Source organism: Silurus aristotelis (genome assembly GCF_946808225.1).
Source record: "Silurus aristotelis genome assembly, chromosome: 2".
NCBI classification, from domain to species: domain Eukaryota; kingdom Metazoa; phylum Chordata; class Actinopteri; order Siluriformes; family Siluridae; genus Silurus; species Silurus aristotelis.
This window is the reverse complement of record NC_139575.1, coordinates 27,945,709-27,968,058: the sequence shown is the minus strand read 5'-3', so window position 1 is coordinate 27,968,058 and position 22,350 is coordinate 27,945,709. Positions and strand designations below refer to the sequence as shown.

The window sequence follows — 22,350 nt, the reverse complement described above, 5'->3', positions numbered from 1 at the left end:
TGACATTATGTGGTTGCTGTTAGACAGTGACACAAGACTTAAACCATCCCCTCAATTGTGCCAATATAATGAAGGAAAAGACAACTTAAGTTCTACTAAATTGGTTATATAAAAATGACTTACAATCAGATCTGATTAAATAGAATTTTTTTCCTTTCCTAATCAGTTCTTACTACTGAATTAGCAGTCTGCACAAAGACATTTTGTTTCAAACTAAGCTGTATCTTGGGTTATTAGGCCATATCTCAAAGAACTTTATGCTCTTTATACAAGCATTGTAATACGAGCAATTATTGTAACCATGGCAACAAGCATACATATGTGTTAGGCTTGTTTTGCATCCAGACTATTGCCTTTGCTGATATAAATTTAATAATAATAATAATAATAATAATAATAATAATAATAATAATTATTATTATTATTATTATTATTTAGTATAGCTATATTGTAATTATTTATAATAAACATGAAAACTAAATGAAATCTACCTATCTGATGAAGTCTACAAATCAAAAATTAACATTTTTGCAATATTCCAAAACCACTAAATTTGACACTGAATGCTAAACTAAGATTACCACATAATTAGCAGCTCATTTTAAATTGTTATATGACTGTTCAGATTGGTGATACAATATGAATACATTGAATTATTTAATATAAAAATTTATTTTGTATTAGACATTTGTATAGACATTTTTTCATGTATTTTTAGTGGCAGACAGGTTATATAACTGCTTGAGTAAACTCACAGTACATACATTTCAGTTAATCTAGTGTCAAAAACTCCTTCATATTCACTTACCATTTATTTAAATGCTTGCCTTAATGTCATTTAAACATTATTATAATAGTTGTTTTTAATTAAATTGTTTATTTGACAGTGTAAAGCTGCTGGTAAAAGAGCTATACAAATAAAATTTTAATTGAATTGAAATAAAAAAAAACATTACTATAAAATATACTATACCTCCATACATATTTTAGGCTTTTTAGACTATCAACATCTACAGTATCAGCATTTTCTTTGTGCTTAAAAACATCTCTAATCAATTAATTTCTCACAACTTTGGAGGCTTACTGTGAACATAGATTATTTTACTAGCCTAAACAACTTGCCCAGAAAATTAACATAAGCACCTTCATAAGCTAACTCACACAACTTCTCTCACTCTGCTTTAAATTACTGACAGGTCTTCTGATCTTAAGTCAACAACTTTGACTACAGCTCTAGCATACATGCATAAGTAAATTATAAGAGACATTATATAAACATTTTAAGAGCAATTCTTGAGGCAGTGTTTATGGTTTTAGTTGGCTTCATGATTTCAATGTGAATTACTGTGAAAGGTTTTGAGAAATGTCTTGAGAGAAATGTGTAGGCAAGTAAAAAAACTGCATTTTCCACTCGTTATTACTTCAGCATTTCTTTAGATCTGTTGGTCCAAGGGAAGCCTGTAAATGAGCAGTGCCTCACTTCATTTTGACATCTTCAATATGTGTGTAGGGCTGCTTTAACCATACAAGTTTGCTACTATTACTTGCATTACTGCTACTATTACTGTTAAGATACAGGTGGATATGAAGAAACAAAGTCTTGTGAGAATCTGTGATTTGTAAAAAAGGATGATATGCATAAGTTTTTAATTGTGCTAATATTGTCTACTGTTATCAGTTATTGGTAATTATATTGTCCTGTCTGTTAGCCCAAAATGAAACTGTGTAGGGGAGGATCCTTACTGGACAACTTAGGTATGTAAATAGGACTGCTATAGCTGCCATCTCCTCCATCGCTCAAAGCTTTGATCTGTATAAGCAAATCATCTCCGGATGGAATCTTTAGCTCCAGTGATGTCCGATTTGTTTCTACTATGCTGGTTCTACTGTGCCAGCTCTGATGATACATAACCTGAAAGAAAAGATTCAGTGGTATATCAATGATATATCAATAGAACCTGTATCACATGCATTAAATATTAACGTAATAAAAATCATTCAATAATTCTTAACTCGATAATACATTTGATGTTGGCTTAACAAAACAATAAGCTGCATTTGCAGAGAAAAAAATCACGTTTCATAATCCAGCGTGCTCAAGTGAAAGTTTGATATGTTGCTGTGCAAAATATACTTGTGCCACAACATGTTGATATTCAATATATATAGTTTATGTTGCTGCAAATACATTGAACGGAAACCCGTGAGACTGGGTTGCACAAATTCCTTAAAATTCTCCAGAAAGCAAGTGTGTTTTTAAATAGCTGTAAGAGTAAGTGTAAGTAATACAAGATTTAATTATCTAAATCTATTTATTTGAGAACTACTGTTGGTTAAATGATATGTTGTTTAAATGATTAAGACTGAAGATGAAATAATAATTCATACGTTCCTTCAAAAGGTATAGATTTACTTTAGGCATATCATTTCAACTGGTGTTTTATATTGTGTAACATTTTTTGTAAAGTCGAAGCATAAGGCCGTGCATTTCAGTGTTGTTCTACCAGAATTTACTGACCTATTAATACCATCATTATGACTACACAACTATAGAAATCATTAGGATACAGAAACGCAGTATAAAGGAGTGCTCCATCACAGACAGGTAACTTGTAGAGCAAGAATGAATAACATTACTACAGCAAGAAACCCAATTAACACAATTCAAGTCTCCTTCCCTGCAGCCACAGCTGCACCACCCACATAATATATATGTGCAGAAGCACCAATATTAACCTCGTAAAATGACTGGGATTTTGTGCATTTCTTTTGTGCATTACTGTTTGAAATTAAAGAAATAAGAAATAAGAAAAAACTGTTATGAACTGTTTTGGCTGACTATTCCTTTTCTTGTAAATGTCCTTCTAAGCACATCTGTGACCAAAATAATTCTTCTCCACTTTCAGCCATTGTGGAATGTAAATAAACTGCTAGTAAATCCACATGAATATATTTGCGATGCAGTTTGCAACAGATGTGGTTTTGAGCTCTGACTAGTGCACTCTGTCTTATCAAAGGAAGTGAAAATGGCAACATTATTGGATGTCTGCTAGATGGCTCCAGTGACTCAATCTCAAAATCTTATTGGTTAAAGCAACAGCTTCATTCTCCGGTATTTTATGCTACCAGGCAACCATGGTGCTGATTTCTGAAGCCTTTCTGGCATACACTTGACCATGTCAATATGTGATGTGACAGCTGAAATCTGATTGGATAGAAAATCCGACGTATACAGACACTTCTTGCAGGAGCACAGCTGTAAGGTGAGAGAGGCTATGAAATGAATAGAATAAACTATTGGGAATAATTTAATACATATTCATGGGCAAAAATTTATTAAATGGTAAGCCAGTGATAGTGTTTAGGCCAGCAGAGAAATCCTTGTTGGCCCTGACAGCCTGCCACTGATACATTGTAGGATTCTAAAGAAGTCTTAGTTATGACTTAGGTTAGAATAGGTTTAGGTTTAACTTTAACTTAGACCTGTGGTGTTGCTTTTTCTGGGGTTACTTTTGTTCTTTTATTAAGATTCAAAACATTTACAAAGAGTGAGCAAAATCCTGTTGCTTCAGTCGAACTTTATAATAGTTGCAGTCTAGAAGAAATGTTTTAATGTCATATCTAAATAATACAATGTTTTAATATTGGATATAAAAAAAAAACAGGTATGTAATAATGTACAACATCATCTTGAACATTTACTGCTGTTTTAGCACTGTGACAGACTTGTTGTGGATGTGTTTTACAGAGCAGTAAATTTGTGATGGAAACACATTTTCATGTTAGGAGAAATATTTGCTCTATATTTCAACTTAGATTCCTGTGACACCCTTGGAGGTGGTATATAGTGAGGCATACTGCTTCATGCATATGGACATCTCTAATATGTTAGAATGCTGGCTGAAAGATATGCTGGCTCGTTTTAATGTGTAAAGCACAATGTCTATGTATCTTATTTTACACAACACATGCAATATATATTGATATTCTGTAGTGACAACTTTACACCATAACACCAGATGTCATTCAAAAAATGTCATCATGCTTTCTATAAAATACACACACACACACACACACTTGTGATATATATATATATATATATATATATATATATATATATATATATATATATATATATATATATATATATATATATATATAAAGTGTGTGTGTGTATTTTATAGAAAGCATGATGACATTTTTTGATGTTTGATATTTTTTTTATATATATATATCTGGTCTGGGGTTCAAGCCCCGGTATCGCCAAGCTGCCACTCTTGGGCCCTTGAGCAAGGCCCTTAACCCTCTATGCTCCGGGGGTCCCTTACGAAGGAAAAATAAAGGTCCGTGACGTCGGGCCGCCTTCCCGTGGGCTCACCACCTGCAGGAGGGACCGTAAGGGACGGTGCTGTGTGGATTGGGCAGCAGTCGAAGGCGAGGCCTGCTTAGACTGCTGCCCCCGCGACCCGAATTACGGATAAGCGGGAGAAAATGAATGAATGAATGAATGAATATATATATATATATATATATATATATATATATATATATATATATATATATATATATATATATATATATATATATATATATATATTCTATGTTTAAAACACAACAATATAAGTAATGTTGCTGTAAGATTTTATTGTTGTGTTTTAAACACGGACAATATTTGGTTTCATTTTGGTTTAACAGGAAACAATAGAATAGAGTAAGTACTTACTGGAGTGGCATTGAAAAAACTGTATATGAGGTTAATGACACCTTTTAAATTAAAACTGTGTGCACATGCAGTTTGACATAATAGAATCAGGCAGACTTAAATCCCATATTACTCCAGTAATAACTATGTTATCAAACCAAGTTCAATCCAAACAGGGCTTCAGGGATGTATTTTGGATGTAATATTCTAATTGAGAAGGTCAAAGAGCATGAAGTAATAGCCTGTGATTAGTTTAATGATAGAATACCACAAACTGCTTTCATACTCTAGCATGCTACTAAACTTTAGTGTAGCAACACTACATTTAAAAAGACAACCAATAAAAATTTACTCTATAGACTCAAGAGTAAGAAAGAACATATTACTTGTCAACATTTCTCTAATTTAATGACAAGTATGCATATGATATGACTCCACTATCAATGCCTCCCACACTGTGAAGAATCAATGTTTAAGCCCTCCTATCAAGGTTTTCTCCTCATAGTATTTTTATAGGCATTTTTCATGTGTCTTGTTTTTTCCCCCTAAAGTCCTGGACAGCTATTTCAAATAACACTGCTTTGTGACACAGTCTACTGGAAAAAGTGCTTAAAACTTAAAAGTGAGTTCTCAGCACACTAGAAGGATGATTAGTATGCCAAGCAATTTGCTATGCTCTTAGGGGAAAAGAAATCCATAAATCATTTATAATTCTTCTTCATACGGACAGACAAAAAACAAAGACCTGGGCTTCTGATATTCCTTCTTGCCTGCATGGGTGAGATAATTTGTAGCTATTGATTGCATTATACAAGTTCTGCTCTGAAAGCAGTCTGGATTACAAATGAATACTGGAAAGTGATGCTCAGTAAAGCTTGTAGCCCATAATTTTCCAGTTGCCCTTACCCCCACGCAAAGGCCTTTCTATGTTTGCCAGAAGCATTCAGCAAAATTAATACATTACAAAAATTTCAAAAAGTTCAATTCTGTTTCTTTTCCCTGCTTTTCATTTTCTTGGTTTGTGCCAGTTCATATGTGCCAATGACTAAGACTGCTCTTTTACAGCACAGCAGGCCAACATGCTGACTGGCTCTCTCTGAAATGTATTTTTAAAATATGCTGAGCTCGATTCAGACTGCAAATCCCAGCGAAGAGATTCTTTTGAATGCAAAAAAAATTCTTAAATGAAACTTTTGCCTAATCAAAATTCCATATAGTAATATTGAATTAATTTAAACTTAGATTATAAAGGATCACTGTATTTGCATGTAGTCCTCATGTTTATATATGTAATTTCTCTAAAAGATTGAGTGAACATACAGACAGTGTTTGACTGAGGCAGCAAACTTATCACACAGCTTAAGCAAAGAGCTTGTAGCTGAACTAATCCTAAGGTTTGAATAGTTACTGTGCCTTATTTTAGTTCAGGATTTGTATTGGTCAAGAGCACAGAACACTCTGCTGGCTCTTTCACCTAATTCCAGAGCCAGCTGGCTTTCCATTTGCTAAGACTGTCCAGGTTGCCTGATTAGCGAACACCAGAGTGTGAATTCAGATTAAAAGCTGATTCAAATAAAGGCATACACATAAGGTACAAAATATAAAAGCCTGTAGTGCACAAAACACTAATGGGTTGGGGAAGATTGAGTCAAGAGAATTGTAAGTTTTCTGTTAAAAACAGATTAATCCCAAATGAACTCTAATACATTAAACAGTGTATAAGAGGCAGGTTCAGTTTGTACACATTGATCCATATTGTGGTATTCCATAAAATAGAAAAGCATTAATTAAATCTTACCTTGTAGCCTGTTACTTCAGATTCATTGTCCATTGCCTTCACATGCTGCCAGTGCAAGAAGATCTTGGAGTTTGTCATGTTCCAATCAATATTCCCTGGAGGCTGGCTTGGAGCTAAAAAAAAAATAATAATAAATACCATGTGTAGTTTATTTTGGACATAAATGTAGCATTTTTTTCTCTTAAGTTTATTTCTGTCATTTTTAAAGTCTGGCTTTTGGATTTATATATTATTGGCCTTGAACTTTATATTTTCTATGTATCACAGATTCTTGTTTTTTTATGATGATAATAGAAAACAAGGAAACCTTGTGTGCACCTCAGCATACAAACATAGTCAATTCAAACTACATGCCTCAGAACCTACTACTCAGAATACACTAACCTGTACCTAATCAATGGACTTCTGAACCTACCTATACAGAATGACACATTGACAGTTTAAAAATGACTTTAATTCACAAACACTGTGACCTTGATCATTGACTAGCTTCTCCTGCAAACATGGATACTCACACAGCTGGTCTGCAGGTAATGCATCTCAAACAAAAAAAAAACATCTGTTGTGACATTTCACCTGTTATGAATTAATGTAGTTTATCTCAAGGTTACTGCAAGGTGGCAGAGTATACTCACGAGTCCCACCTAATCCCGGCTGAAACAATTTGACCATTATAGTCACATTTCACAGAAACACCCTAAAAAAAATTAAATGTACTGCCATGGGTACTAAATCTTGCTATACTTCTTCATTGATCTTGCCATCTATTTAGACCATCTGCTCTAATTCTTCACCCCAACAAGAAAGAAACTTTCTTCACTCTCAAATAGGCCCAGCTCCAACAATACCATGGTAGATGGTTTATCCTACATGCATGCCATTGGTGCGAAACTCACGCCCCCCACCCCCCTTCTGCTTTGTGGGTGCCATGGACTGGGAAACAAGCCAAGCTATCACACACACACTTCTGAACAAAGTGTTAATATCAGCTGAACTAAACTTGTACTTGATACTTGGCATTGGCAGCAAATGGGGTCGACTTTGTGTAGAAAAAAAAAAAAGAAATAGGGTAAGATTTAGTATAATCTCCCTATAACAGTCTCTGGCCAATGGGCAGATGGAATAGTCAAACCTAGAGTGTGCTTACAACTAGAAGGACTAAGCCCTGCTGTTGGCAGAGTACACCCAGAACTCTTTGGGTCTCTTATCCACCCAGCTGACTGTATTTTACTGTGTACTTGGGTACCAACCTCTGCTGTTTCCGTTAGAACGCCAGCCCAAGATAGCATTTATTTTACAATATACAATAGCAATTATTGCATGTAACAAATGTTTTATAGCTATGCAATTATGCAGTAAACAGTGTCCATATACTGTTATACACTGTATATATTATCAATTATTTCATAGGTTCAGGACATACACACAGCCTAGAAATTAAGACTATAATTATATCTAGTGTAATTGTCCAGTAAGTAATGTGACACAACATTTCTGGTTTAAATAAAAAAGGAAGAGGGCTGAAAGTATTTCAATTGTGCTCACTCACTTGATAATTGAGTAAAACAAAGGAAGAGTTTCTAAGTAATACAAAACCATTTCTACTATTGTCTCCATATTGTATCAATATATCTCTAATATTTGCCAATATGTGAATTTAGTTGAATAGTTTTAGCAGCCTATGCTTTCTCTCTGTTTTATAACACAATACACATAAGAACAATTCCTAAGCTGTACAAATAAATCAATTTCTTATTTTTTTCCACTGAGACATTTGAGTTTATCTGATAAGACCCTAGTTCAATTTAAATATGCTTGAGGCTTAAATGAAGTCTACATGTATATGTCATTGAAAGATGGATGATCCTATCAATTCAGTATGATAATTCCACTGATTATTTTTTCACTAGTATTTTTTGCATTATTTTAATGGAATATTAGCAAAAATAGCTCTGTTATCTGTAGAGATTTGTATGCTTAAATAAATAATTGGTTAAGAAATTAGTTCACTACATAATTACTCCATTATAGATGCAGTTGCTAACAAAAGGTTTTCCTTTTTTTTAAGGTACCCCCCCCCCCCCAACCACCACCTCCGGGCTATTGGTTACTCTGGATTGTCACTAGGTGTGAATATCTAAGCAAAAGAAAAGTTGTTTTTTTCGCCTTTTGCGCAGAGTTTCTGTATAGGCACCAGGACCATTGCAGTGAGGTAGTTACTGAAGATGAATGAATGAAAAAACGTGAAGAGATATTAGCACAAACAATGCTTTAGAGACACATTTATCAAATGACACATAAAAGATGTCGGCAGTATAAATGACTAAACCCCACTGCATTTGTCTCTCTTTGCAACATATTTATCAAGAACAGTAACAGTATGCTAATGAACAGTCGCCCGCTTTAATAATTTCAGCATCCACTACAACTAGAGTAGTGGGAGGAAAGTGTATACACAGCGCACATTTATTAGACACCGTCTAGTAGAAAAGTCTTGCTTTATATTAGACTGTAGAAAAACACACATCACGTGATGCATCACACACACACACACACACACACACACACACACACACACACACACACAAATATATATATATATATATACATATGTGTTATGTGTGTGTGTGTATATCTATCTATCTATCTATCTATCTATCTATCTATCTATCTATCTATCTATCTATCTCTCTATATATATATATATATATATTATACATATATATATATATATATATATATATATATATATATATATATATATATATATATATATATATATACAGTGAGGAAAATAAGTATTTGAACACCCTGCTATTTTGCAAGTTCTCCCACTTAGAAATCATGGAGGGGTCTGAAATTGTCATCGTAGGTGCATGTCCACTGTGAGAGACATAATCTAAAAAAAAAATCCAGGAATCACAATGTATGATTTTTTTACTATTTATTTGTATGATACGCTGCAAATAAGTATTTGAACACCTGAGAAAGTCCGTCAGGGTGCGAGTGGTGAAACAAGAGGCGGAAGCCGGAATGCAGCTCGCTCAGATTTAATGACAGGATTGAGGAAGAGAGACACTCACTCACACACACGCACGCAGGCGCGCACGCACACTCACACACACACACTGCAGTCCTTTGGTTGCGAAAGTCCGAAGTGCGCTTTGGGGGAGAAGTGTAACGGAACAGAGATGCACGGGGAGGAGAAGCGCAGCCGGTACCTGATAGTAGATTCCGAATGGAACGGATTGCATTTAGTACTGCATGCAACAGAGAACCCATGCAGCAGTACGTAACACCTAACACATTCAATAACCAACGGAGAGTGGGTGTGAATGAGGGGTTTATGTAGGAGCGGGTGATGAGCTCCAGCTGAGCGTGATTAGGCCTGGAGCTCCAGAGAGAGTGGAGGCATGATTGATGATGAGCCCTTGGTGTGCGTGGTTACCTGGAGTTCTAGGGAGAGCGGAGGCATAGAGAGCCACCAAATGGGGCGTGGCAGGTGGATCCCTGACATTACCGCTAATCCCCCCCCCCCCAGGGGGGGGCGGCACCTGATGCCCAAACCCACTGAAGCCTGGAGGGCCAGGGCACTCGGAAGAGGACCCAGGTATCTGTCCAGGGTCGAAAGGGACCTGATCAGAACTGCCTGTAGCAGAGACCTGAGGCCGAGTGACGTACTCGGCGGCAATCAGGGGCGGATTGACGCCCACCGGGAAGGTCTGGATCGGAGCGATGTCCAGCACGGAGGACAGGAGCGTAACGATGCCCACCCCGGAGACCTGGAACGGAGTGACGCCTTCGGCGGAGACCTGGACCGAAGGGGTGCCAACCATGGAGGTCAGGAGCGGAGCTATGTCCATAGCGAAGATCGGGGAATGAGTGATGCATTCAGTGTTGGCCCGGGAGCAGAAAAGCGTCCTCGGTGGTGTCCAGAGGCCGAGTGACGCCCACGGCGGAGATGAGGAACACAGTGACGGGGCTGTGACGACGCCTTCAGAGGAACTTGGGAGTAATTCGTCATCCTCCGAGGGATCTGGAGGAAAGACGTCATCCGGAAGGGGACACGGAGGTGTTTCTTAGGCTGGAGAGGAACCCGAAGGCGAAACGTCGCATGGAGCGGAATGCTGAGGCGTGACTTCGCCTTCAGATGGTCTAGGAGATGTGGCTTCGCCTTTTGGGAGACTTGGGGCTGAGACGTCTTCGTCGGAGAAGCTCTTAGGCGATACGTTGCCTTCGGAGGAGCTCTTAGGCGAGACGCTGCCGACGGAGGAGCCCGGGGGCGAGACGTCGCCGACGGAGGAGCTCCGGAGAGAGACGTCGCCTTCGGAGGAGCTCGGAGGAGAGACGTCGTCATCGGAGGAGCTAGGAGGAGTGACGCCACCACCGGAGGAGCTCGGAGGCGAGACGTCGCCATCGGAGGAGCTCGGAGGCAGGAGTGGAGAGGAGGTCTCAGAGACTCTGTGGAGCGGAGAGGAGCCCTCGGAGACTCTGTGGAGCGGAGAGGAGCTCTCGGAGACTCTGTGGAGCGGAGAGGAGCTCTCGGAGACTCTGTGGAGCGGAGAGGAGCTCTCGGAGACTCTGTGGAGCGGAGAGGAGCTCTCAGAGACTCTGTGGAGCGGAAAGGAGCTCTCAGAGACGCTGTGGAGCGGAAAGGAGCTCTAGGAGACTCTGTGGAGCGGAAAGGAGCTCTCGGAGACTTTGTAAAGCGGAGAGGAGCTCTGAGGCGAGACGTCCCCATCGGAAGAGCATGGGGCTGTGATGTCGCCCTCAGAAGAGTCTGGGACTGCCACCTCACTGCCGGATGGCTCTGGAAGCGACCTGGGGCTGTCTGAGGAACCGTGGGTTTCCATGCCACCTTCATAGGCGGTCGGAGTCGATATGACCTCCTTGCGACCAGGCGGCTGTTCAACAACCCTCTTGTGACCGGGTGGCTGTTCGACGTCCCTTTCGCGGCCGGGCGGCGGCACGACGTTCCCTTCGCGGCCGGGCGGGGGCACGACGTTCCCTTCGCGGCCTTGGGGCTGAGCTGATTGTTCTGGGAAACTCTGGGGTGGAACGGAGCTGTCCTGCAGATCCATGAAGCGAAATTGAGCTTGAATGGAGTCCTTGGAGCTGAGAGGAGCTCTCGGAGACATGCTGGAGCTGAGAGGAGCTCTCGAAGACATGCTGGAGCTAAAAGGAGCTCCCGGAGACATGCTGGAGCTAAGAGGAGCTCTCGGAGACGCTCTGGGTCAGAGAGGAGCTGTCTGTGGAGACCTGGAGCGGAGCTGAGCTCTCCTGGAGCGGAGCTGAGCTCTCCTGGAGCGGAGCTGAGCTCTCCGGGAGGTCCTGGAACGGAGCTGAGCTCTCCTGAAGGTCCTGGAACGGAGCTGAGCTCTCCTGGAAATCCTGGAACGGAGCTGAGCTCTCCTGGAGCAGAGGTGAGCTCTCCTGAAAACCCTGAAGCGGCAAGGAGCTGTCCTGGAAACTCTGGAGCGGAACGGAGCTGTCCCGGAAACCCTGGAGCGGAAAATAGATCTCCTGGAAACTCTGGAGCGGAGAGATGCTCTCGGGGACACACTGGAGCGGAGCTGTGCTCTCTTGGAGGTCCTGGAGCAGGGTGAGGATCTCCTTAAGGCCCGGGGGTGAAGCAGAGCCGTCCTGCAGGACCTGGAGCAGGGCGGAGATCTCCTGGAGGTCCTGGGGCGAAGCGGTGCCATCCTGGAGGGCCTGAAGCAGGGTGGTGATCCCCTGGAGGTCCTGGGATAGAGCAGAGCTCTCCAGGAAACACTGGAGTGGTCCGTACTCTCGGGAGCGGGAGAGAGTCGGTGGAGATCCGCGGTGACCATCCCTAGTTCCCTGGTGAGAAGCCGAATAAACCGGGCGCACGAGCCGAATTCGCCTCCAGTTGTACTCCACAACTCACTGGCTAAAGAGAGGGATTCCCCAGACAACAGAGAGATGTGGAGCGCGATCTTTGCACCCTCCGTTATGTAGGAGGCTGAATTCGACTCCACATATCCACCAACGCTCGGTAAAAATCCGCTCCATTCTGCCGTTTTCCCGGAGAAACAAGCCGGGAATCCCGTGACGTCACTGAGGGGGCGTGGCGCTGCCGAGCATGATCCGCGTGAAACGGCAGCGGATGTCAGGGTTTTCCCGGGGCGGAGCTGGGCGGCCGCTTCAGCGCGGCAGAGCGAATCCTTCCTCCGATGTTCAGTTCGCACCGGGTCCACGACGGTAATCCGATAATTTTTTTTTTTCTTTTTTTTATATTCCCTTTCGGAGGTTGGTTATTCTGTCAGGGTGCGAGTGGTGAAACAAGAGGCGGAAGCCGGAATGCAGCTCGCTCAGGTTTAATGACAGGATTGAGGAAGAGAGACACTCACACACACACACACACGCACGCAGGCACGCACGCACACACACACACACTGCAGTCCTTTGGTTGCGAGAGTCCGAAGTGCGCTTTGGGGGAGAAGTGTAACGGATCCGAGATGCACGGGGAGGAGAAGCGCAGCCGGTACCTGATAGTAGATACCGAATGGAACGGATTGCATTGAATACTGCATGCAACAGAGAACCCATGCAGCAGTACGTAACACCTAACACATTCAATAACCAACGGGGAGTGGGTGTGAATAAGGGGTTTATGTAGGAGCGGGTGATGAGCTCCAGCTGAGCGTGATTAGGCCTGGAGCTCCAGAGAAAGTGGAGGCATGATTGATAATGAGCCCCAGGTGTGCGTGGATGTCCGAGTGGTGCTCCAAAAATAATGTGGGCTTCATTAATAATTGGAGCATTTTTGAGGGCAAGGCTGGCCTGTTAAGGCGGGACGGTGTCCATCCCACTCGGGAAGGTGCTGCTCTCATTTCTTGTAGTATAGGTCATAGTCTCAGAACAGCACTAGTTAACAAGTGACTGTCTAGAGCCAAGGCCAGGGAGCAGACAGACAGGCTAAACCGACCGTCTGCTAGCTGCACAGAGTCGTTACTCAGGATCCACCAAATTGAGACTGTGTCTGTCCCCCGAGCGAAACCAACATATAGGAATTCTCAGAAAGTCTGTTTTAGTAACCTGATTAACATAAAATTAAATAGGACTGAACGCACAGCCAGCACCTCTGATCTAAAGATAGGATTGCTGAATATTAGATCTCTCACGTCTAAAGCGCTTAATGTAAACAAAATTATTACCGACCAGGAGTTTAAAATAATGTGTTTGACAGAAACATGGATTAAACCAAATGAATATTTAGCATTAAATGAAGCGAGTCCTCCTGGGTATAGTTACATACACCAACCCCGTCTAAATGGCAGAGGAGGCGGAGTCGCAGCTATTTATAATAATAATCTAAGCGTCACACAAAAGACTAAACACAAATGTAAAACATTTGAAGTTCTTTACACCAGCATAAAATATTCAGTGTCTGAAAGCAGGTCCAGTCAGACAATTCCACTCATTAATATTTATAGACCCCCAGGGCCCTACTCTGATTTTCTCATAGAATTTGCAGATTTCATCACAAATTTAGTTACTTCTCTAGACAAAGCATTAATTGTTGGTGATTTTAACATTCATTTTGATCATCAGGAAGACTCCTTAAGAGCAGCAGTTGTGTCCATTCTAGATTCAGTTGGAATTAATCAGAATGTTATAGGACCCACTCATAGTGGTGGACACACTCTCGATTTGTTGTTAACATTTGGATTAAAAATAAAAAACGTAGTCATAATTCCACAGTCTGAAGCTATTTCAGACCATTATCTCATCTCTTTTAAAATTTGCCTCAGTCATTGCATTACTACTTCACCACGTTATCGTGTTAAGCGTACTTTCACGTCAGCTACAACAGCGCGTTTTATTAACAATCTTCCAGAAATTACGATATTAGATAGATCTCCGTCTGACCCTGCAGAGCTCGACTGGGCCACTAAACACCTAGAATCAACATTACGTTATACCATAGATGATGTAGCTCCCCTTAAGACCAAAATGATCAGGGAGAAAAAATTAGCACAGTGGTATAATGATCATACACGCACCTTAAAACAGACCACTCGAAAATTAGAACGTAAATGGCGTCAAACAAAATTAACAGTATTTCAAATAGCATGGAAGGGGAGCCTCCTAATTTATAGAAAATCTCTTAGTGCTGCTAGATCAGCATATTTCTCCACCCTCATAGAAAATAACAAGCATAATCCTAGATTTTTATTCAGCACGGTAGCAAAATTAACAGGGAATAAAAGCACTGCACTCACATGCACACCATCATTAGGTACTAATGATTTCATGAACTTTTTTAATAATAAAATTGAAAACATCAGGCAAAAAATCCAGACGGTTAATGTAAAGCCAAATTATTTTACAAGTAACCCTGTAGACAGCAGTGTAATTATAACAGACAATCAATTACAAAGTTTTACTCCTATTCACGAGAATGACTTAATTTCATTAATTTCCTCATCAAAATCATCAACCTGCATTCTCGATCCCTTGCCTACAAGTTTCATTAAACAGATCATTCCAGAGGTAATTGAACCTGTTTTAAAAATAATAAACTCTTCCATTAGCACTGGTTTTGTACCAAAATCCTTCAAACTGGCAGTTATCCACCCCCTAATTAAGAAACCTGACCTTGACCCATGTCAGCTGTCCAACTACAGACCAATATCAAATCTCCCCTTCATAGCCAAAATTTTGGAAAAGGTTGTAGCACAGCAGTTATGCTCACACCTACTTATGAATAATATTTTTGAAATGTATCAGTCAGGATTTCGGCCTCATCATAGCACAGAGACGGCGCTAGTTAAGGTGGTAAATGACCTGTTATTGGCCTCTGATCAGGGTTTTGTCTCCTTACTTGTTTTGCTCGACCTTAGTGCAGCTTTTGACACCATTGATCACACTATACTACTTGCTAGACTTGAGAACGTTGTTGGAATAAAGGGAACGGCTCTCTCTTGGCTCAGGTCTTATTTGACTGATCGCTATCAGTTTGTTGATGTTAATGGTGAGTTCTCCACACTCTCTGAGGTAAAGTTTGGTGTTCCTCAAGGATCTGTCTTAGGCCCTCTGCTTTTCTCTTTATATATGCTGCCTCTTGGAGAAATTATTCATAAACATGGTATTAGATTCCATTGCTATGCTGATGATACACAGCTATATATTTCAGCAAAGCCAGATGAGAGAGATCAGCTTAACAATGTTAAAAAATGTGTAAAGGACATTAGACAGTGGATGCTCGATAACTTTCTTCTGCTAAACTCAGATAAGACGGAAGTACTTTTACTAGGACCACATGCAGCTAGAAGCAAACTTTCCGATTACCTAACATCTCTGGATGGTGTTTCTGTTTCAGCGTGTACGGCTGTCAAAGACCTTGGTGTGATTATTGACTCGAGTCTTTCCTTTGAGGCTCACGTGAATAATATTACCAGGATCGCCTTCTTTCACCTTAGAAATATTGCTAAAATTAGAAATATGATGTCGTTACAGGATGCAGAAAAACTAGTTCATGCTTTTGTTACTTCTAGATTAGACTACTGTAACGCTTTACTGTCTGGGTGTGCGAGTAGGTGCATAAATAAGCTTCAGTTAGTTCAGAATGCAGCAGCAAGAGTCCTCACTAGATCTAGGAAATATGACCACATCACCCCTGTATTAATCAGTCTACACTGGCTCCCAATCAAATCTCGCATTGTTTATAAAATTTTACTACTGACATATAAAGCACTTAATGGTCTCGCACCACCGTATCTGAGTGAACTTCTGTACCAGTATGATCCTCCACGCCTACTTAGATCAAAAGGTGCAGGCTATCTGTTGGTTCCTCCAATAATGAAGATTACAGCAGGGGGCAGATCTTTCTCTTATAAAGCCCCGCAGTTATGGAACAGCCTTCCTATCAGTGTTCGGGACTCAGACACAGTCTCAGTGTTCAAGTCGAGGTTGAAAACATATTTATTCAGTCAAGCCTTTAATCAGTAGATTTTTTCTCAGGTAAAGGCTCAGATCTGGAGGGAACATTGATATAGAGTGTTTGGTGAACTGGGATATTTGTACGCTGTCGTCCCCTCACATTCACGTGTTCACTCAGGTTTGTTGATGGTGGTGTGGTGGGCCGTCTCTTATCCCAGAGATCCCTCATGTCTGTGTTGCCTTCTGGTTCTCCCTTTTAGTTATGCTGCTATAGCGAGTCTTGCCGGAGTCCAAACTGCACAGTGACTTTAACTCTCATGCAACAATAGGTACACTTAATAATCCATATCCTTCTCTTCCTGTCACCCTCTTCTCTCTCTCTCTCTCTCTCTCTCTCTCTCTCTCTCTCTCTCGGTCGAGTTAAACATGCTCCTGAGGCTCCAGTGACCACTGTTCCTGCCCCTCTCCCCCCCGTGGATCTTCCCACTTCATCCAGGCCTGCCTGGATTGGATGTCAACAGTCTCCTACACTGATGTCAACAGTCTCCTACACTGACTCAGAAATACACTTCGCTTTTGATCATCATCACTGCACCCCGCAACATTGTATACCCGCCACAAATGGACATTCGGTGTAACCCAGATGAGGATGGGTTCCCTCTTGAGTCTGGTTCCTCTCAAGGTTTCTTCCTTATGCCATCTCGGGGAGTTTTTCCTTGCCACAGTCGCCAGTCGCCACCGGCTTGCTCATCAGGGACAAACTTACTCATAAAGAACATATTCATTTTTAATCACCGCATTATCTGTGTAAAGCTGCTTTGAGACAATGTTCATTGTTAAAAGCGCTATACAAATAAAAATGAATTGAATTGAAATTGAATTGCGTGGTTACCTGGAGCTCTAGGGAGAGCGGAGGCATAGAGAGCCACCAAAGGGGGCGTGGCAGGTGGATCCCTGACAAAGTGAATGTTAATATTTGGTACAGTAGCCTTTGTTTGCAATTACAGAGGTCAAACGTTTCCTGTGGTTTTTCACCAGGTTTGCACCACTGCAGGAGGGATTTTGGCCCACTCCTCCACACAGATTTTCTCTAGATCAGTCAGGTTTCTGGCCTGTCGCTGAGAAACACCGAGTTTGAGTTCCCTCCAAAGATTCTCTATTGGGTTTAGGTCTGGAGACTGGCTAGGCCACGGCAGAACCTTGATATGCTTCTTACAGAGCCACTCCTTGGTTATCCTGGCTGTGTGCTTCGGGTCATTGTCATGTTGGAAGACCCAGCCTCAACCCATCTTCAATGCTCTAACTGAGGGAAGGAGGTTGTTCCCCAAAATCTCACAATACATGACCCCGGTCATCCTCTCCTTAATACAGTGCAGTCGCCCTGTCCCATGTGCAGAAAAACACCGCCAAAGCATGATGCTACCACCCCCATGCTTCACAGTAGGGATGGTGTTCTTGGGATGGTACTCAGCATTCTTCTTTCTCCAAACATGTTTAGTGGAATTATGACCCAAAAGGTCTATTTTGGTCTCATCTGACCACATGACTTTCTCCCATGACTCCTCTGGATCATCCAAATGGTCATTGGCAAACTTAAGACATGCCTGGACATGTGCTGGTTTAAGCAGGGAAACCTTCCGTGCCATGCATGATTTCAAACCATGACGTCTTAGTGTATTACCAACAGTAACCTTGGAAACGGTGGTCCCAGCTCTTTTCAAGTCATTGACCAGCTCCTCCCGTGTAGTTCTGGGCTGATTTCTCACCTTCCTTAGGATCATTGAGACCCCACGAGGTGAGATCTTGCATGGAGCCCCAGTCCGAGGGAGATTGATAGTCATGTTTAGCTTCTTCCATTTTCTAATTACTCCAACAGTGGACCTTTTTTCACCAAGCTGCTTTGCAATTTCCCCGTAGCCTTTCCAGCCTTGTGGAGGTGTACAATTTTGTCTCTAGTGTCTTTGGACAGCTCTTTGGTCTTGGCCATGTTAGTAGTTGGATTCTTACTGATTGTATGGGGTGGACAGGTGTCTTTATGCAGCTAACGACCTCAAACAGGTGCATCTACTTTAGGATAATAAATGTAGTGGAGGTGGACATTTTAAAGGCAGACTAACAGGTCTTCGAGGGTCAGAATTCTAGCTGATAGACAGGTGTTCAAATACTTATTTGCAGCTGTATCATAAAAAATAAATAGTTTAAAAATCATATATTGTGATTTCTGGATTTTTTATTTTAGATTATGTCTCTCACAGTGGACATGCACCTAAGTGGGAGAACTTGCAAAATAGCAGGGTGTTCAAATACTTGTTTTTCTCACTGTGTGTATATATATATATATATATATATATATATATATATATATATATATATATATATATATATATATATATATATATATATGACAAGTATATATATATATATATGACATATATATGACAAGTTTCACGTGGCAGAAAAATCTAGCAGCGTATTTTCACTCGCTCATCCATGTGTTTGCTGCCACATACATATATGCTGTATAGTTTATAGTGTATGGTACTGTAAATTACAAATTTTTGATAAATAATGTACTGTTATTTGTTAAATTATTAACAATGATCACGATTCTTTAAGACTCTTGGGTAGACTAAACCATGTCTCAACCTATATACAGGGTTGGGCAAAGACACATCAAAGATTTTACAAAATAAACTACAAAATACAGCAGCCACACCATATAAAACCACACCATGTAACTACTGGATTTTGATATTTTAAAAATACAAACAATACATTTAGCATGAAATTTCTTCACAAACCATCCATCAATTGGTTTATTTGATCTACTGTATCCCTTTACCGTTACACTGAATCAGTTAATTATAAAAAGAATGATAGCAACAGCTTTTCTCTGGCCTGCAATAAATGACATATGCAACTAGTTAACAGATTAAATATTCACATACATATCCCTGTGATCTTCCAGATGAAGTTTAGTTTTAAAGTAACCAACAGTTTAATGTTTAACAGTTTGCAAATGACTCATAATTTTATCCTTATTTAGTTACTTGGTGTTTGGTAAAAAGGGCTACTTTACATCAGCAACACTGACTCAATGACAAACAAGTAATTCCTAAGAAAACAACTGATGGCACCTGTATTCATAAAGGTGTATGCATCAGAGGCCGAATCCTTTTGTGGTCATTATGTAGACTTCTTACAACACATTTTACAGTATTTTAAAACTACAAAATACAAAAAGTCATTTTCATCAGCCCTATGAAATACAAATTACAAAATTCTATTTTATATTTGAAATACGTAGAAATAAGTAAAAATCATGTGAGATTTTTGTGCAATAGTTTTACTTGTATTAAAAGAATTGAGATACTCACGTGGTTTCTTAGTAGTCATGTTGATGGCAGCACTGGCAGGTCCAGCTCCACCACTGTTGTGAGCTCTGACTGAGATCAGATACAGTGTGCTGCCCTTCAGGCCTGTGATATGAGCAGGGCTTCTTATGACCCTTTCCCTTATTGCTACACTCTCTAATGAGCCGTCCTCCCACAAAAGCACCTATAGTTAGAAAAAAATGTAAGACTGATAATAGACTGATGTACCTATGATTATTTGAGACATACTAGCATGTCAAACATTAATGAAATCAGGCAAATAGTTAAACTGCCTCTACATCACACTTTATTCACTAGCCATCACTTTTGAGCTGTACGTACTGTACTTGTCATGAAGGTGATGTCAGAAAGGCAAAGTGAAAAGGCAAGGTTTTTTTATTGGCCAAATAAGAAGACATCACATGTAATAAGGAATAAAGTTTAAAAAATTGTGTTCATTAAGAATGTCACTGGCAGATAGAGTGATTCCATAATTGTGCTTCTATTTATTCCTTGAACAATTCAAAATGTAAAACATTTTTCATAACCTGTAAAAATCATATTGGAAATGAATGTGCCAAGCATGAAATGTCAAAGGGGGAGCTTGTATTTGATACACAATCCAACCCTACTTAAAAACATGGTTTCTTCTTCATGGTTTAATATAATACAAGTATGTTATTTCAAATCAGCACACTTTTAAAATAAAGCCTGAAAGTGCTCAAGCGATCCACAGCTGATGTGTATAGTCACAGGGTATTTGGTATCAAAAGCCAGAACAACATCAACAAAAAAACCTAGGCAAAAAAATAAATAAAAAACATCTATCAAAGGGCAGTCTTGCATAAAAAAGAATGCACTGATTCATCTAATCAGCTCATTATCAAGCTATTTGTATTCTAAAGTGGCTAAGAAAACATAAAATATACACCAAGCAGTGGGCCTCTTCTGATTTCAGAAATATACAGGGGATATTTAAGTAATCAAAAGAAAAATTGAAAGGAAGGTAGACTTTAATCAATAATAAAAAAAAATAAATAAAAAAAAACAATAAGGGTGTTTCGTGACCCTCTTTGTTTCTATATTACTTTCAAACAATGCACAATGAGATGAGGGAAGACAATGTGTCACTGACACAGTGATTGTATAAGTTATTGTTGATCCTCTGAAAAATAAAATACTGTTGTTTTCTAAAATGGCAGTACAGTTTTGTGCAGAAAAAAAAAAGTAGTATTTTGTATTGTATTATGATAAAAAAAATTGTAAAAGGTAAAAACAGTACACAATTAATAAATTAATTAACTGGTGCCTTTATTCTTACCTCATATCCTAAAATATTAGATTTGCTATGATTTTGCAGTATGGGATCCCAGAAAACCTGCAGCTCTGAGGAAGAAAGACTATGTGCCCACAGTTTAGTTGGGGCTATAGAAGGTTCTGTGAAGACAAAAAGTAGGACCAAAGATAAACCAAAATAAAACTGACCACCACAAATTGTTAGAAAATAGTAAAGTCTGATAATAGACTCAATAGAAAAAGTACAGTATACAGTATAAAGTGACCAGATAGAATGATCTAATTAGTGCAAGACACATAAAACCCCATTAAATATTTATATATATACAAACTTTAAATACTTTTCTTAAATTTTATATTAAAATATTCTATATAAACACTCATTATATAGCCACTTTGAAAAGTTATAGATAAAAAAAGTGAAAATACGTTTCAATACTTTTTACATCACTAGTCCTACTTTCTCTGAAGTGAGGCTTGATAAAAATAATTATAATTAAATAATTTTATTATAAGCTACCTTAAAATTAAACATTTCATTCATTCTAATGTCTGTAAATGCACTTCTAATTCCAGATCATGTTTAGAGCCTGTGAAGAAGAATTGTGCCCAATAAGCCAATGCAAGGATCTGTGAGTCACCAACACTAACTAAATAATTCAACTTAAAAATTCTTGTTCACAAGTCAATAATTCTTTTAACTTGTATTTCAGTATATTTGTATCAAGAGAATTGACAAATATTTACTCAACCTTCCTCTGCTGAGTAGACAACAGATACAGGGCTATATGGACCTTCTCCAATGCTGTTGTACACTCCCACCTTTACTTCAAATGGTGAGAGTGGAGGAAAGCTATCATTTTTGAACACATATCGTGATGCATCTACTGAGGGCACCACACTCTGCATCCAGACAGAGGACCGAAGTAAACGAAAGGCAACCACATATCCAAATTCTTCTCCATTCTGAAGTTCTTCTGGAACAGGCTGAAGTTAAAAGAGAATGTAAAAAAAAAAAATGTAACAACTCCAGATGGTCAGAAAAATCCAGAGAAAAGATGCTTGATTCATGTAATTAGCTGAGATCATCTTACATAATTTGAGGATGACAAGAAAAAGTCCCTTGTCATTTCTTTTCTTGCTATTGTCATGTCTTCCTACATAAGCTGAAAAGCTCTGATTACTGCTCTGGCAATCTGGTATCTAAGCTCCGAAAACATTTGAAATGCACTGTTTTTAAAATCGTACTTGCTTTCCTCACAAAGCTGAACAGG

At 39.6% G+C, this 22,350-nt stretch overlaps 1 protein-coding gene across 1 annotated transcript in view; it reads right to left on the bottom strand.

Moving 5' to 3' along the window:
• cntn6 (contactin 6) overlaps window positions 1-22,350 on the bottom strand; it is a 157,569-nt gene that overhangs the window by 4,554 nt on the left and 130,665 nt on the right. Inside the window, exons 18-22 of the mRNA XM_083531976.1 lie at window positions 21,829-22,063; window positions 21,102-21,217; window positions 19,784-19,964; window positions 6,501-6,613; window positions 1,744-1,912 (exon numbers count right to left, since the gene is read on the bottom strand). Coding sequence (XP_083388102.1) covers window positions 1,744-1,912; window positions 6,501-6,613; window positions 19,784-19,964; window positions 21,102-21,217; window positions 21,829-22,063 — 814 coding nt within the window. The remainder of the gene's footprint in view (window positions 1-1,743; window positions 1,913-6,500; window positions 6,614-19,783; window positions 19,965-21,101; window positions 21,218-21,828; window positions 22,064-22,350) is intronic.